Source organism: Nylanderia fulva, unplaced genomic scaffold (genome assembly GCF_048542155.1).
Source record: "Nylanderia fulva isolate GAGA-0341 unplaced genomic scaffold, ASM4854215v1 Scaffold13, whole genome shotgun sequence".
NCBI lineage: Eukaryota > Metazoa > Arthropoda > Insecta > Hymenoptera > Formicidae > Nylanderia > Nylanderia fulva.
The window spans coordinates 3,231,661-3,248,954 of NW_028189518.1; the positions used below are offsets into that span (position 1 = coordinate 3,231,661).

General features: G+C 34.1%; 1 protein-coding gene across 1 annotated transcript in view; it reads left to right on the top strand.

The window, feature by feature from the left end:
* Positions 1-13,996, top strand: part of Ance-3 (angiotensin-converting enzyme Ance-3) — a 49,445-nt gene extending 35,449 nt beyond the window's left edge. Inside the window, exons 11-13 of the mRNA XM_029304631.2 lie at positions 547-687; positions 9,873-10,039; positions 13,300-13,996. Coding sequence (XP_029160464.2) covers positions 547-687; positions 9,873-10,039; positions 13,300-13,451 — 460 coding nt within the window. The 3' untranslated portion in view covers positions 13,452-13,996. The remainder of the gene's footprint in view (positions 1-546; positions 688-9,872; positions 10,040-13,299) is intronic.
* Positions 13,997-17,294: the final 3,298 nt, after the last annotated feature.

Consider the following 17,294-nt stretch of genomic DNA (forward strand, 5'->3'; position numbering starts at 1 on the left):
AAAATTGACATCTTAGACGTGACTAAGATTAGCATCAGCTACGTTTAAAGTCTTTTTGTCTTGAATCACGAATTTAATAAAAAAGCATAATGAAAAAATCTTTAAATAAATCTATTTTTTTTTACAATCAACATAACACAAAAAATAAAGATTTCATTGATTTATATTAACTCATAAATTACATGAATTATATAATTATATTATACAATTATTATCGTACAATTTTCATAGTCTTATCTGTCTTATGAAATATATTTTGCAATTTTTTAAATTTTGTTAATATATTTTTCAAGCTTAAAATGAAAATTATGAGTATATTACAAACTCATATAAATTATCAGACGTAACAGAAAATCAGCTTATCGATTTAATAAATTATCATTGAATTTTTGCATGATAAACACACTTTTTTCGAGATTATCCTTACACTATGCGATATTTTTTCTTATAAAGCTTCTTAAGAAGCTAATTCAAAGTTATTAAGTATGTTGAGAAACGCGTAAGAGGCATGGTATAAGTTAATTAGCTTTCTCTCATATTTTACAGGAATTTCGTGGCTGGCGTTCTTCAATTCCAATTGTATCGCTCTCTTTGCCAAGCTGCGGGACAGAGATTCCTCGACAATTCCAGAAGACCGCTGCACAGATGCGACTTTTACAGAAACCCCCAGGCCGGCGGAATCTTGGGGTGAGTGTTGAAAAATCTAATAAATCGTCGTCCTTCTCTTAAACCGGATAAGCAGAAAGTCTTTAGCGTCATCTTTTACGCTACGTCTCTTGCGCAAAATCCGCCGCATCAAAATACGCCCGTTCAAAAACGGAAACGCAGGCGTAAAAGCGGCCTTTTAATAATCAGTTTTTAATCTACGTGTACTGTACGTATATGCTTTCGCAATATAGTATACGTTTCTTTACAAACGCCGAGGATCGATCGCAACGAGCGGCTACGTTGAATCCGCGACCATTTGCGGGCAAAATGCGAAAAGCAATCTTTTTTTCGTTTGACGTGCTTGCAGATCGCGTCACATTTTTATTACGGTTGGAAAAACTGCGCCGTTATTTTGCGACCGTATTTCAATCCAACACGTAATATGAAGTAGCCGTGTGCAATATATAGAGATAGAAAAACACAAGTACCTTTACAAACTGAACGACGCATTAGAGTCCTGTATAGCGCGAAAGAATATAAAATTTGGTAACTATGAAATATTTAATAACACGTCGACAAATATTAATTACACGTAATTAAAATAAATATTGACAAATTTTTTTGCGTAAAATATACACCTAAAATAATAACACAATAAAATGTTAGCCATTTATGTTTGCATATTTTAACAAAGATAAAAATCTAACTTAAATCTACTTAAATCGGGAAACTATTGTGTAATTTTCGTTAAATAAAAAAAAAAGTAGATCATGGAGAATGACACAACACAATGAGAGAAAGGAAACAGGATGAAGGAAACCACTCAATAATATTGCGGCGTCATCATTTGTTGCTTTATACATAGGTTCTTTTCCTCAATATGTAGCAAGAACACTGTTGAAAAAATTAATGCAAAATTAATACCTAATCAAAACATCACATACCAATGCTCAAATAACGATAAGTGGTTCATTTGGAGCAATATATAAGTGTCACTCCAAGTTTTTATTAATAATTCTAATATATTTTATGAATAACCGGACGAATCATTCTGCTTCTAATTGGGTTCTTACTTTGTTGAACTATTTTAATGGTCTCAATTCATTGTAAATATATTTTGCGTTTTAACTATGACTCAACTATATAACTTATATTGACTATGTATTGCGGATTTTTTATTAGAATTTTATGTATTTATTTATTATCGTTATTTATTATCACTATTTTTTTGCGCACTGAAGAGGAGCAAGTAGAGCTCGAAACGTTTGTACAATTATTATTTCAAATTAAGAATTTTCTTCTCAATAATAAAATAATATCGTATTGCTCGTTACACATGGCCTTAATTTAATAATTTATCATTGAAAAAATTAAGTTTAATAAGAAATATTTTTTAAAAAATAACTAAAACACACATATCATAAGCATGCATATCACAAAGCGGAATTATTTTTGTATAAATATTTTATTTCAAATTTATTTTTAATTTTGTAAAGCCTAGTATTAGAAAATCTATCATTTAATTTTATCGCAATAATCTTAGTTTCAAAGCTAATTATCTCCATCCTAAAATGTTTCTGAATGAAAAACGTAAAAAAAAAGAAATTTCCGATGATAGCGACGACTCGTTTATTGCCCACTTCGTTTTCGAAAGCTGTGAATTATGACTATTATTTTCGTAAACAAGAATTTTTGGTTCGACCTAACTTCATTATACTGTCACAGAGCCAGTCTAAAATGTCAGGAATCTATAAAATACCACAGCAAGGTGGGGCCACGAACTCGATCGCTATCTCATTCCGGATCTTGACATTTTTGGCCCCGAATTTTTTATGATTCAAGGCTAAAATTGATATGTAAAAATTAATGCAGGCGCGTAATTATCACCCGTATAGAAACTGGAATCTTCCGAAAAAGAATAAAAAAAGATCATCGCATCTCGTCGCATTTTACTTGGTCATCGCGACAAATTTAGAAATGAACGGAATATTAATTTTAATGTAAAAGAATATGCAAAACGCTCTTGTTTTTAGCAATGGCGTCACAATTTTACCCTACTAAATCATTTAGAAAAATTCAAATCCGCGAGTTGATTTATACACACACAGACATAGGTATATAATGCTATCCGCATATATTTATAACATGAAAAAACTTTAAAAAACTTTAAACGTTATTTATTAACCACAATTAAGTATGTAATCATAAAATGCGTTATTTATCAATTTAATCATGCTTAAATAAATAGTTTAACACAATTATAATTAATTGTTAATCCATCCAATAATCCATGTATCAAAATGATTAGCGGAAACCATTAAACTCATATAGACAAGAAATGCAAAATATATTATTAATCAAATAAACTTATATGTGTACTAAATAAATTAAAAATATATATTATGTCGCACATTTAATATAATAATATAATAATAATACAACGGACGTGACGTTTCTTAAAACGAAAATTTCCACATTTCGACTTGCATCATATTACCTCCATTGATAATACATATGTATATAAAAAAATAAGAACATTTTTATTATAATAATTAAACCCAAGCTATCGATTAGTCTATCAAGAATTCAATCCGCCATTATTCCGGATCTGATAATCTAAAATCTCAGATGCCTCTTTATTGCTGATGTGCGTGACTTGACACAAGACACTATGCCGGTGTCTCTTGAGCATAAATGCAAATTGTGTAAATTAAATCGTCGCGTCAATTACCATCATGGATATTTGAGATTAAATTACAGTTTATTTCAGACTATGTCACGTTTATAAATTTGCTAATTTAGTTTTATATCACTACTGCGCGGATGTCTAGTTGAACGCATCTAGTTTGCGCATTTATTCATTGTTACACAACCCCATAATATTCTCATCCACCATAATGCTCCTAGTATAGCTATATTTGGAGTATGAAGCATAAAATGACGATCTCTATGATTTCGACATTGATAATTATGTATCATTGCAATGTTTGTTCTCGTATGGATATCTTGCAAATGATCGCTCGTCAGTATATAGACACTAACTGACTGTAATAACTTGTGTAATAATACTAATTATTGTTGGTACTAAGAGAAACTAATAACCCTAAATTGGTAAAGACCCACATTTTTTAAACAATGACTTGTGTCGGCAATCTATTTTTGTATTTTATTGACTTTTAAAAGATTATATTTTAATATTCTCCTCTACAGAAAAAAATCTGTATATATATAATTTAATATATTAAAATGCAAATATGAAGAAAAGATTTCTGATTATTTCGATTATTGTTTTAAATTGTTAAACGCTGGTCCTTCTCGAAAAACTAATGTATTTAATTCTGGCTAGAAATAATAAAAATCGTGCTTGTAATAAAATCATTAAATTAAAGTACACGTGACATAATGCACGGGCATATGTAATAATACAGTGGGCTGTTTTGAGAAAGGTAGATGCTGAGAGAACACCTTCGTGGGGCATTAAAGTAGCGTCGTGTTTACATAGTCTTGACGAGGCGCGAAAACTGACGGTCGGCGCCGGGATTGCGTTTTCTCGTCGTTGATTACGGGATGCATTATGCACACGCGAGCATGATCGTGATCCTCTCGCGAATATTGCAACATGCGTATGTACGTACACATCGTAATGGCGTGCATTGTTAGATCGTATCGTTCTACCGTGCAAGATGCTGTGGGGATTTTCACGGCGCCCTTTTATTTTTTTTAACGGTGAATTGCGGCTTGTACTCGCTCGAAAGTTGAGTTAAAAATAAATTATTGCATATATCGATATTAAGAACTCGATTATATCACCGATCGCTCCTCGACCGGATCGAGCCTTCCCAACAGCAATCTTCTGGCGAGCGTTATCTGGGTTAACGAGAGGGAAATCTCTTTATTCGGTTCCGCAATTCCGCCGGTCGCCAATCCGGTATTTGTCTCTCGACATTATTACGATGCGTCGTGTCGTTCCAACAACTTTGTTCGATCGAGATAAATATCACGATAATAATAATTGTTGGCCGCCTACGCGACGAACGAGGCGCGGATCTTATTGTTAGCTAGTAATCAAGCTGAGAGAAACTGTAAAAATACGAAACACATGGACGATTATAAGTGAACGTCGCGTATTGATATTTACACACATATTATTTAGATTTCACATTAATTATATGCAGTAAAAATTTGTACAGTATATAATATGAAATTTGTGGAGAGTAATATAATTTCAAAAATCTCTGTTGAACAAAAGAGATCTTTCATTATATTGACTTGATCGGTGTACGATTAACTTAATTATAAAAAGACTTTAAAAATCTGATCGACCTTCACATATGACTCGTGAAATATTCCAAATAATTAAATTCCGACACGTTCATTAGGCTGACATAAGCTACAATAAAATTGATGTTTGCCATAAAATGTCACGAGATGCGGGGAAAGGTAAATCTGTTGCGACTACCATATGTATTTATATTGCTATAAAAGGGGAGTATATAAAATAAAACACACACAAGTTTAATTGGAACGTGTTTTCTTCGTAGTTACGAAATTGTATTCGCTGAGGAATTACATAAAATGATAAAAAGTATTAGAACGGTAGACAATGTTATTCAAACGACGAGATAATTTATGGTAGAAACGTTCTCGTTTTCTTCTTTTTTTTCTCTTTACGATATACTTAGTAGTAGTTCTCCTAGTTCACGGACTCGTTCGTGCGCATTTATAGACGTAACGTGAGTAAAGTTTTATATAGACGATGAAAGTCGCATAATTCTCTTGGCAAGCGGAAACTCGATAAGGATTGTTCCGCGTATGAAGATGATCGGGATTCGTAGATCGAAATCTTTTGGCAACCGACCAAGCTGCTAAGGCTTCCTGCAATATCCATAGTTTCCACAAAAGCCAAAGTAATCTCGATAGAATTTCATTATATTGCATATAGGTAGAAGCATCAATAGAGTACTAAAATTTTCGTAGAATTTGGATAAAGATTTATATAACTTTGCAATCAAAATTATAATTATCAGAATCGTCGAAGAATGATATTTCTCCAATGATCACTGACCAATGATAATTCATTGAAATAATACTTATAAATATCGGAGTTTATCTATTCAATATTTTTATCATTAAAAATATTTACTTATTATTCAGAGTTTTCTACGATACGTAAAGTGTTGCGTTATGAATTATCCAAACGGAAATTCAATCGAAGATCATTCATGATATGAGAATCGAGATTCCACTGAACACACCTGATTTCCCGTAATCGAAGGACGATCTCGACCTCTCGCTTTACGACGATTACGACAACCGCGTACTCGGTAAAAATGTACGTGCGTGATGTAAAGGAACGCAAACGGCTATCATACCACACGAGAGAGTTCGCAGTTAATAATGACGAAGAAACTCGCCGCGTTGTTACGCGTTACACTTCCGTTTTCGCTACGCAAGATTCGTGGGCGTCGCACGAGCGGCTAGAGAAAAGTCCGGACGAGCGATATAACACATATTATAGTTAAGAACTGAGATGTAATATAATATTATATTACTAGAACTGCAGACGATTACGAATCATTGCCACGTTTCCGCAAGCACAAGCCGGATAAAGCGCACAATACAATTAAATTGAAATCAGCAAGAGAAATTTTATATCATTTTAGCATGGAAAGCTTTCTGCGATCCTTCTACTAATATTTTTTAAATAAATAATTTTTCACGCACGCGACATGTACTAATATTTTTTATACGTTTAATGTCGTCGAAATCATACTATTCGTTAATTTTTGCATAAATTTAAAATCCATATCTCTTTTGACGATAATTTTCAGAGGTATTAATAACAGGTATTTAAGTTAGCAAAAATTGCAAAGACTAGTTTGAGTTGTGAAATATTAAATTAAAATTCCACGTGAAATTAATCAAAAGATTTCATTGATTGATGTTTACATTAAATTCATTTGTATTATTATATTCATTATATATTTATTAATGTCACTCGATTACGTTAATTTTCTGAATTGCGAAAGAGATATACGACATCATGGTTGACTTATTCCACTCGCCGGCTATCGATACTGCGATTTAAACGCAAATGCAAATTGGTACTTCGTCCTTGGTTGTCACGGACGATCGCGCGGAGGATCGGAAAGGAATCATTTGAAAGTTCTGCTTCGATCGAAAAACGGCAGAAAAATTTTGCGGTGCACTGTACAACATTTATGTCTTAAATGCAATTGAGCGTAACTATCCTCAGAATAATCTGAATGCATGAGCTCATCCCCTACCCACAATCGTAAAAAGAAATACGATTTAAATGACCGGCACAATGAAAGCACGATCTCATATTCATTCTCATGTCCCGTTTGGCATTAACGGTAATTTAACATTATGTATTTATAATACGATCACTATTCAATTTCTTTCTTTTTATTATCTTTTTGCTATTTATGCTATAGTAGGTATAAGTTATAGCATATGTCGGCATAATTTTCTTCTTTTATATCAAAAATTTCAAAGTTTATTTCTGATCTACGATATTTATGTATAATGTTTCTAAGTCAAATAGGTTTATGTTTACTCTTTTTTTATTTTAGACAAAAGATAACATGTTATCTGTCTATTAATATCTAATCGGCGAAACATTTTCTCGCCCACAGTATCTCTTTGTGAAATGTATCCCTGTATCGTCGATCGAAAAGTATTGATTTCGCCTACGTATCGACACCGGATATTATGCGATTGATATAAATTGATGACGAAAAAAATTAGAAAGAAAAAGGGAGAGATCAAGTCCCTCTCGGACACGTCGAAATATTTTTTGACCAATGAAACTTCGTTTCCCACGAAAGGCACGGCGGATGCATGAAGGTTTCTTATTCCGAGAACGAGGTTTCTCTCTCGAAGAAACCGGAAGCGACAGGCAGGATTGATTTCTGCGAAATCTCGCACGGCGAAAAGCCTCGTATCTCGTAACGCCGGCGTCGTGATTGCAGCTACCCGTCGGTCGCACAATTTCTGATAACATGAAATTACTGCAGTTGCGCGATAGCCACTGTGACATAACAAATGTACGGCCCTGAAACGATTGCAAGCGCGTACGATATATGAATATTAATATTGCTCCGATTGATCATTCTTGCTTGACCTGATTTCGTATTGGGTGAATCATATGGAATGTATAAATAAATTTATAAAGAAATATAAGAATATTAAATTGATAAAATAATCGAATAAAAAAATCTCATATACACATGTAAATCATTTTTTAAAATTATCTTATATTTTTTATCAGTCGATACTGACTTTGCTACATGTAAAAATTCAAGTCGAGCATTAAATTGTTAGACGGGGATTGAAAAAATCAACGCAGCATAATATTTTACATATAGCCGCGAAATATATTGTTTTAAACGAGCATCAAAGTTAAGAATACACTAAATTCTGTTACCGAGTGTTGCGCTATAATATCGTCGACGATCCGGTGATTATGCACGGAGGAAAAGTTGCGAGAGTTCGCGGTTGATCCAACGATCGATTTGAGAGGCGCGGGATACTGCCACTGTTGCATAATCGCGTATCTCTAAACAGTCATCTCGTCAGCACGGTGCACCAGTTCTCAGACCGTAGCATCGCCTTTAAAGCGTCGTTTAATCTTGGATCGCACGGCATTACGAGCGCAAATAATGATCGTCGACAGTGTCGACGACTTGATCAAAATTCATTTACGTTCCATCTTTTGCGCTTTTGAAATTAATTTATCATTGTCTCGCTTCACCTTGATTAAATTTGTATTTAATTTAATTTAGGAAAAGCGGCAAAGCAAAAAGTATGAACGTAATAATTCTTTATTGCTTTTTGAATTTTTACGTCGCAGAGAAAATACATACATATGAGAAGAAATATACATATATATCTATAGACAAAAATAAAAATTTTTTAAATTTTTAATCAAGTGCGACATCATTTTTCAGTCTGTGACCTGTATTTGAAATTAAAATGCTAAATGTATATATACCTAAAGATTGCTTATTTGTGTTTACCGCATATATAACATGTTACAAAGGAACTGGAAATCCTAAAACAGAATACTAAATTAATTGCAAAAAATTTGCAACACGTTTCTATATGTTTTAAAATTTTAAATAGCAAAGAAAGATGAAAATGAAAAGTATTGTCGAGAAACAAGATCAGATGTGTCGAAATAAAACTAAATATAAATTGTATAAGATAATATAAATATAACATATAACATATCTAAGTTAATTAAGCAGATCATAATTGTCAAAGATATGACGTCAACGTTGATATAAATTATTTTCTAGAATTTTAAACAGCGGCACGGTATAATAAATTCCTCGGTATCCACATATAAACACACACACACACACTTTGCTGTCATAATGCAAAATAAATCGCTTATGCAGATTGGAATCGCAGTGGAAACGATTTACCGAAGAAATGGATTATAGCGTGTTAAAGTAGGAGTCACCACATAGCAAATACAGATTACTAGAGATAAATATCCCGGTTAGAAAATTGTGGAATTGACGGCAAAGTTATAAAATTGCGCGCCATCAACACTTCTCATTATGCACAAATGCACTGTTCTTTCTTATACTCTTTCTCTCGTGAAATGTTCACGAGAAGCATTCTGTGCGAGAAGTACGTTCTTTCAACAATGCCGAGCCATAAATAGCTCATTGCTGAATATTATCCACCTGCGAATTACTCGAGAGTAGCCTTTACGTAATCATTTCACCGGATTATATGACGCATATCTTTTTCTCAATGACGCGACATATACCTACATTTTTTAATAATGTTCCAAATAAAATAAAAAGCCGCATATTCTCGCATGTTCTCATTTAATAACAGTTTCACTTTCGTCAAAATTTACTTTCGCTTAATTTCATTAAAGTATAATTCAGCAGATATCATCAATAAAAGCGTTGACAATTTTTTTTTTTAAATTGGAGTTGCATTTAAACAACATTTAAAATCACATTTAATCATATATATTCTCTACATATAAAATTAAAGTTATTTAATTTTATATGATAAAATTCTCTAGGTATATGATAAAATTGTTGTTGAGATTTTCAATGATTTAGACATTGTATAATAAAGGGATTGATATTTATATGTTCTTATTAATAATAATATTAAATTATATCAAAAACCCAATTACCTAATAAAACGATACAAATGTATTGTTTATATAGGAGATTGATGGAGAAGGGTTCCTCCATTCCCTGGCAGGAAACGCTTCGGGAAGCCACTGGTGAGTCCAGATTAGACGGATCCGCTCTTAGGGAATACTTCCGGCCGTTGGAGGACTGGTTGAGGACCGAGAATTTGAGAACGGGTGAAGTGGTCGGCTGGTCATACGGTAAGGCAACATTACTTTATATACAATACTCTTTGTATCGCGATTTACAGCGATATTCCGCACGATTAATTATCTCTACACTGGAAAAAAAATTGGTCAACTTGACTAAACCTTTCAACTAAATATTATTTTGTCAATTGAACGTATAAAAATATTTAAATGAAATATAACATATTAATTCAAAACGTATTTAAATATTATATTATGTGTTGAATTAACAAAATAATAATTTAGTCGAAAGGTTTAGTCAAGTTAACATTTTTTGTCAGTGTAGCTAATTAGCGATTCTTTCGCGATGGGACAGAGATCGATGCCACGTGTTAGTATAGAACCGCCCTAGCGTGAACCGGTACCTTTCGATGAAACTTGCTACAAATGATGCAATTTTCTACCGTAACAGATTGAAGGTTGCAGTTCCCACGTGCTACTTACCGGTATAAGCGCTACAAATGTTCATTGTATGACGACATTCGACTGTGAATTACGATCGGTGAAAATTATTGAGATTAACGGCTTGCACCTATATCTACAGTGCACACATCTTGCCAAATTTTTAACGCCGGTCGTCGGCAAAAAACGTTATATAAAAAACGATTACATAGGAAAGAACTCGGGATTGTGTGCATACAGACATCGAGTACATCGCGCTGCGCTTATATCCCATAAATTATGTCGATGCATTTCGAAAGCATATAGCGGAGCACTTGGAGCGGAATAAGTTACGGATTCTCGTAAAGAAAGTAAAACGTGTATATAATACGTGTTACGTGTTAAACGTTATAAATTAAGAAATGTCTTTCCCTCCCTTCCCAGAAAACGGAAGAGAAACGGGCAAGAATTTCGATAAAACCGCAGCACGACGAAAATGAAAATTATCTTGTACATCTCGAAGCAGGGGAGTGAGAGATTTAATTCTCTTAAAAAAAAAAAAAAAAAAAAAAAAACGAATAACCGCGACGTTGATGGAAGGTGAATGCGAGAAATGCGAATTATTCGAGCAGAAGGCTTCCTAGTCCCGTTGTCGAGACGGTTTCTTTCCTCGGTATATATAACGGTAAGGAAATGTTGGCGCTATTTCCGCGATGGAACGCAAAAGCAACGCGGTCGGTTCGACGTCGGGGAAGCCGATTGTAGAGCTCTGGCCCCGTGGGACCAGCAGCAGATATTGCGAAATGAGGAGAGGCCGCTGGAGCAGAAGAGAGCTAGGAAGGAATATGGTAAACATAGCGAGTGGGGTGGGTTGAACGAGAGTCGTGAGACATTCACGTTCGACGACTGACTGGCAGACTCTCGTTCTTCATCGCGTACAAGTTGCGCCGTTCGATCGTAATAATTCCCCGATGCATCTCCGTCCGAAAGGAAGCCCAGATTTGCACGTGCACGTACGTGAGGTCTTTCTCTATCTCTCTCTTCTCGCGTGAGAGCGAATATCGCGTTCACGCGGTCAATCAGGAACTGGCACGCGTGATTGAGCCGGATCGAGAAATCATTCCAGCTATGGCGCGTACGTAATATTATGTAATGAGATCACTAGTCACATGGTTGGTCTATATACTTGCGCAGAATATTATTCCCCAACAGGAAACAATTATAACTTTAATGAAAGATATAAGGGGTTGAGAGAGAGAAGGGGTTGTCTTGAAATCGAGATGCGGTGGATGCGTTTAAAATTATGAACTTCCTTAAAGAAAATGCAAATCACGAAATAAGAAGACGGATTAGTCATGGAAAATATATTCGTCATGTCCAGTCGCAGCAGGTGAAAAGAGACAACGTAATGTTAGAGAGTTGTGTGCTTGAGAATAACCAATTTGCATTGCAGAAGTTCGTTTTGCCTGATTGCAGCGCGTTATGCAGGCAGCGTTAGTATCGTTAGCTTAACCTAAATTTGAGAATAACTTGGACACTTGCAGCTCTTCTTACATAATTTGTCCGTGCACGTCCTGTCAATATTTTTAACGAAAACAATCGACAAAATACGGGAGAAATTTGCGTTTACTTTAGCGACATTTTGTCATGCCAAATAAGAAGCAAACTCCTTCTCGAAGATAATTCTGGTCGAAAAAGCAAATTACGTAACATGATTAAAAAAAATCATAAAACGCAATTTAATTTAAATTTGAATTCAATTCGATCTCTGTTATTTTTTTTTGCTCGTAACTTCTTCGGTCCACGTGTTATACGTAAAAGCGATGTAATAAAAGGAGTAGATTTATTAGTATATTAGATTTCTGGTGAAATGGATTCTCATATTTTTTATATAATCACAAAAATGGAAAATTGAATGTTATCCAATCCTTGCTTCGTCGTATACACGTGACAAAAAAAGTAAAAGTACAGAGACCATATAATTTATTTTAAATAATTCGCTATAACGCGCGCTGTGTAAAAGTATAGCATATAATTAAAAGTTAGATTATATTCTATCTCTTCAAAGAAATCAATATATTCTACGTACTCATTTTATAGTTATGTATTACCAATTATCCTCTCATATTTCACTTGGGAAGATTGATGTTATTAAATTTTTCCAGCAACACTTAATCACAAGAGAGATCGTTAATTTCTCAAGCGCAACCATGACATTTATAAAAAAAATCGCGTTAATACGTCATGCCACCTGAATGAAGCAATATCTCATTGTGCACGATGCAAGATAACAAGAAACGTGTTACTGTTAAGTAGCTTTACGTTTCCATTTTGTATACCTTCCGCTTACGGTTATAAAGTTATAACTGAGATTAAATTGTATTACGTGGGAGAAATCGTTATCTGGTGAGACGTAAAATCGATACGGGCGCTTTTAATATATTATATGTATGAACAAATCAAGCGGAACGACACGTGACTCAAGCGAGATGAATTTGACGAATATCCGCAAAACTGGAGAAACGAAAAATCAGAAAAGGAAAGGGAGATTGACTGCCTCTCCCTTTACTTGCCGCAAGGTTCCGTTTTTGTTCCTGTTGATCTCGATTACGGGATTTTATAGAGCGGTTTATTTTCTCTTTCTCTCTGCCTCTGGCAAACGATCGCTCGAGCTCCATAACATATTCTTTTCGCCCAAAGAATATCACGACTATTTCACTTAGAAATTATTTCGTTATAATTCGCCAATTTTTATTGTCGGAGAAACGGTTTTGACTAAACGATTATGAAACCAAAATGCAAGCAAGCTGTTCGTTGTTTGCAGAATATCGTTCTTGATTCGTAAGTCTGGAAGCAATTATACAATTCAATGTGATCTTAATCTGTTACAGATGGGGACTTTTGCAAAAGAAGCATAGAAACTGCAGGCCTGCAAGTCTACGGTAGCGGTTTATATTATGGCGGTTCTACATCGATCTATGCATCTTGGATCACAATAGGAATCACAATAGGAATGACAGTTTGGGCGGTATTGATGCTTTAATATAAATACGATGATTTAGCCGATACATTATCGGGTATTGATGTTAATAAAATAGGGGGAAGTTCGCTACACATCGTTAACCTGCCAAAACATACCAAATCGCATAACATATTCCTACAAGATTGCTGTCGGAAAAATTTCTTGAACAAAAATAGTTAAATTATTCACTCAGATATTATTTAGTCAAGTCGGTAAGTAAAAAAAAAATTATTATTACTGCCAACAAATGCGCTAAAGTTACACAGCGCAAAAACTAAATATTTTTTGTAAGGTGAAAAGATACGTGTATTTCATTCTAAATATAACACATTATTAATTATGAGATGTTGTACGTAGAGATATAAATTTTTATTTTACAATTAAGAATATATATAATATATACAATATATAAAGCGTGCATGGAAAAAAAAGTTGTATGTGTCGTGCGTGAATGTAAGTGCATAAATTATTTTATACACTTGATACAGCTCATAATTCACATTCTGTAATTATTAACTTCATTGTTGATAAGCAAAATAAATTTATGTTTCTTTGTTGTAAATGTCCATATTTGTGTTACAGCATTCTTATGAACAATTTCATTTTTTTTTAAATTTTTTACGCATTTGTAAACCTCCCATGAATGCTCCAATTCTTTCAATATCCTTACAGAACCAATATCGTTATAAACCTCAATATCGTCAGGTATCCAAATATCTTTTTTCAACAATGAATGATCAATGAATCGAATTTTTTTTTATCGAATCTCGCAACTAAAAAGAGAACTCGTTAGTCGGAACTTTACTTTCGGAGGAAGGAATTTTATTCAATAGAAAAAAGATATTCTTCAATGCATGCAGAGTTGTTTGACAACAAAGGCTTATATACTGGACAGCTCCTTTATCTTGCGTAATTGAAAGTCGGCGAAATTGTACCAAGTGAAATCGCACTTCTGCTGTCAAATTACTTGTAAACTCAATCGAGAGCTCTACTTTATCCTTCGTCACTTTATTAAAAGTATCTTTTATGGTCATTATTGGATCGGTCGTGCCCTTTTTTACGAATTCTTCTCATATTATATAATTCCATTTACTTAACAATTTTTGATTAATTTTGCTTAATTATAAATATCATGCAATTACATATTATGATCAATCAATTTAGTACATTTTTGATTTTTATATTGTTACAACAAATAATATAAAAATTTTAATAAATATAAAAGTTTCATTAATAAATTTAGAAAAAATTTGTTTAGAAAAATTCTAAATACTTAATTGAATTAATAAACTGCACTTTAAATTTTAATAGATATAACATCTTTGCAAAAAACAATATTTTTAACTTTTAATATTTTTCTAAGAGTTATAAGTGCAAAATTAAATGTATAAATATTACTCGAATAAGAAATCGTGCAATAGGTTCGGCGTTTAAATGCTTTTGTTTTGCGTTCATTCCAACCGATTTTTCACTGTAATGTGCGTCGACGCGTAGGATGACAGCTTTCACGAGCAGTGACAAGAGATGCCATTATTGTTTGCAAAGACACATCACTAAAACGTAATTGTACAAAGGTGGTCTCTGTCCAGAAAGTGATCCGCCCGCCTTGCGTAAGGAGAAGACGCGGAAATCGACCGCGACGGAAAAAGAAAGAACTTGCATCATCGAACATGCAACGTGGCATTTCATCGTGCGCGACTGGAAATATTTCCGATCTTATCACTGCCCGACGTAACGTACGTCATCTTACGCATATACTTAACGCGACGACGAAAACGGAATATCTGATTTCAATATCGATTCACCATATAACTGCAAACTTGACAATGCAACCTTATGCAGCTCTTTAGCTTTCTTCACGTGAATTTACATATATTTTCCAGTTACAATTAAACTGTATTTCTAAATTCATGGAATTTATGTAAATTTAACTTGCATAGATCTTATTAATTATCATATTTTACAAATGTGATATTGAAAAAAAATCGTTTTAATTTTTCTTTCATTTTTCCATGTTTCATTATTTATGTTTTATATGTTTTATTATAATTTTTTTAAATTTACTTTCTTAATTTTATCAACCCCAAGGAATAACTATAATATTTTCTATATTAATCGATATAAGTTCCTCGTTAAAGTATGAGAGAGTTGCTGTCAATCTTCATACATTTGACACCGTAAAAATAAACTTCCTGTATTTTCGCAACGACCGATTAAATTGTCGAATTAACTATATAGCGTGCAATAATTCCTTATGTAATCCAGAAATAACTTGCGCCAGAAAGCCATTTCGCTTCCTGTCAAAGAGGAGATATGCGATTCCATTAACCGCAACGACGCGTATCGATCCGCGATTTTAATTTGCTCTCGCCACGATAACTTAAATACGGAAATTGAGAAAAATAGTTAAAAAAAAAAAAATTCTGTAGAATCCGTGGAACTTGGCTATCCAAATTGATCTACCTTGTTATGAAATAGCAGATTGCCTCACAATTAAGCATCGCGTTATTCTAAGTTTCTATCCTGAAATTGTTTTGAAATTCTTACTTAACGTGAGTAAACTATTACTTCACGGGATGCGCACTAAACATTACCTAGGTAACGTTGCGTTCAAAAACGATTCGTATTTCATTTGATACATATCTGCCAGTATTAATCTGAAAGTGAGAAATCGAGTCGATCGTAAGGAACACATAACGTTACGCCAGACATAGGCGCCAGTTGCTAAAAGATATTAAATCTCATAATTTTATTCGCGTTTCAAATTTTGTTTTTAATTCACAATCGAATATTTAAAAAAATAAATATTATATAATACTGTGATAATTTCAATAAGTAAAAATACTAGCGAGAGAAAATAATTTGTATCAATTACATTTTCGAGTACTAAATTGTTAAAGTTTTACAATATCGCCAATATATAATCGATGATCAGCATGAAATATAATAAGCAGAAATGCTGTTAATAAATTAAATTATTTTCTTTCTCCTTGTTTGTAACTTCTACTTTCGCAACAGAGTGGCGAGCAGTAGGTGATAGGTGAAGGATAAATTTGATGAAAGAAGACATTGACGAGAGAAGTTTCTCCGCAAGTGATAATATTAGAATTAAGCAATATTGATGGATAAGGCTCGATGACAGATGCTTCTGGGAACCGATCGTAAATCGATCGAGTCCGGGATGAAATCGAAACCGGTCTGGGACGGTCAACCGACGCCCATGGAAACGATTCTGGCGATCTGCCCCAAAACTGGTCCGACCGGTTGCATAATCGGAAGACCGGGAAGTTGTGCCTTTCCGCGAAATGTCTGCGAGAGACGCACAATGCGAACCGGCCGACTGGACGCCTCTCTCGTTTACTTTCACCGTCGCTCGCACGCACAGTTTTACGTTGGTCTTAGCTGGCGCGATGTGACCACCGATTATGTATATCGGTGATCAGTTAAAATCAGGTGAGGAAAGGAGAACGAGAGACAGAGAGAGAGAGAAGAGAAAGAGGCACGCAATTTCGCCAACCGACCAACCGGAATCGGATGTAATCGTCTTAATTGTAGCCTCCTCTGGAAAGAAGGTTCCACCAGATCTGCTCGACGAAATCATCCGTTTCGAAATTGTGCGTGAAAGTGATCCTGAAAGTGGTTCGACATCCTCCTTCGTCTCCCTCTGCCGATACGACGGCATTGATACAGATGCATGTTTTATAGATCGCAAAAAAATGTATGTTTCGTATTTGCGTTCACCGCGTTGAGCAATCCGCGAGCCAGAGCTGACGAGCTGAGGAATCGGTTACGTCATGAGTATGGAATATATAGAGAATTATATATGCAATCGGTTCAAGTAAGATAGATGACACAAGATGGACC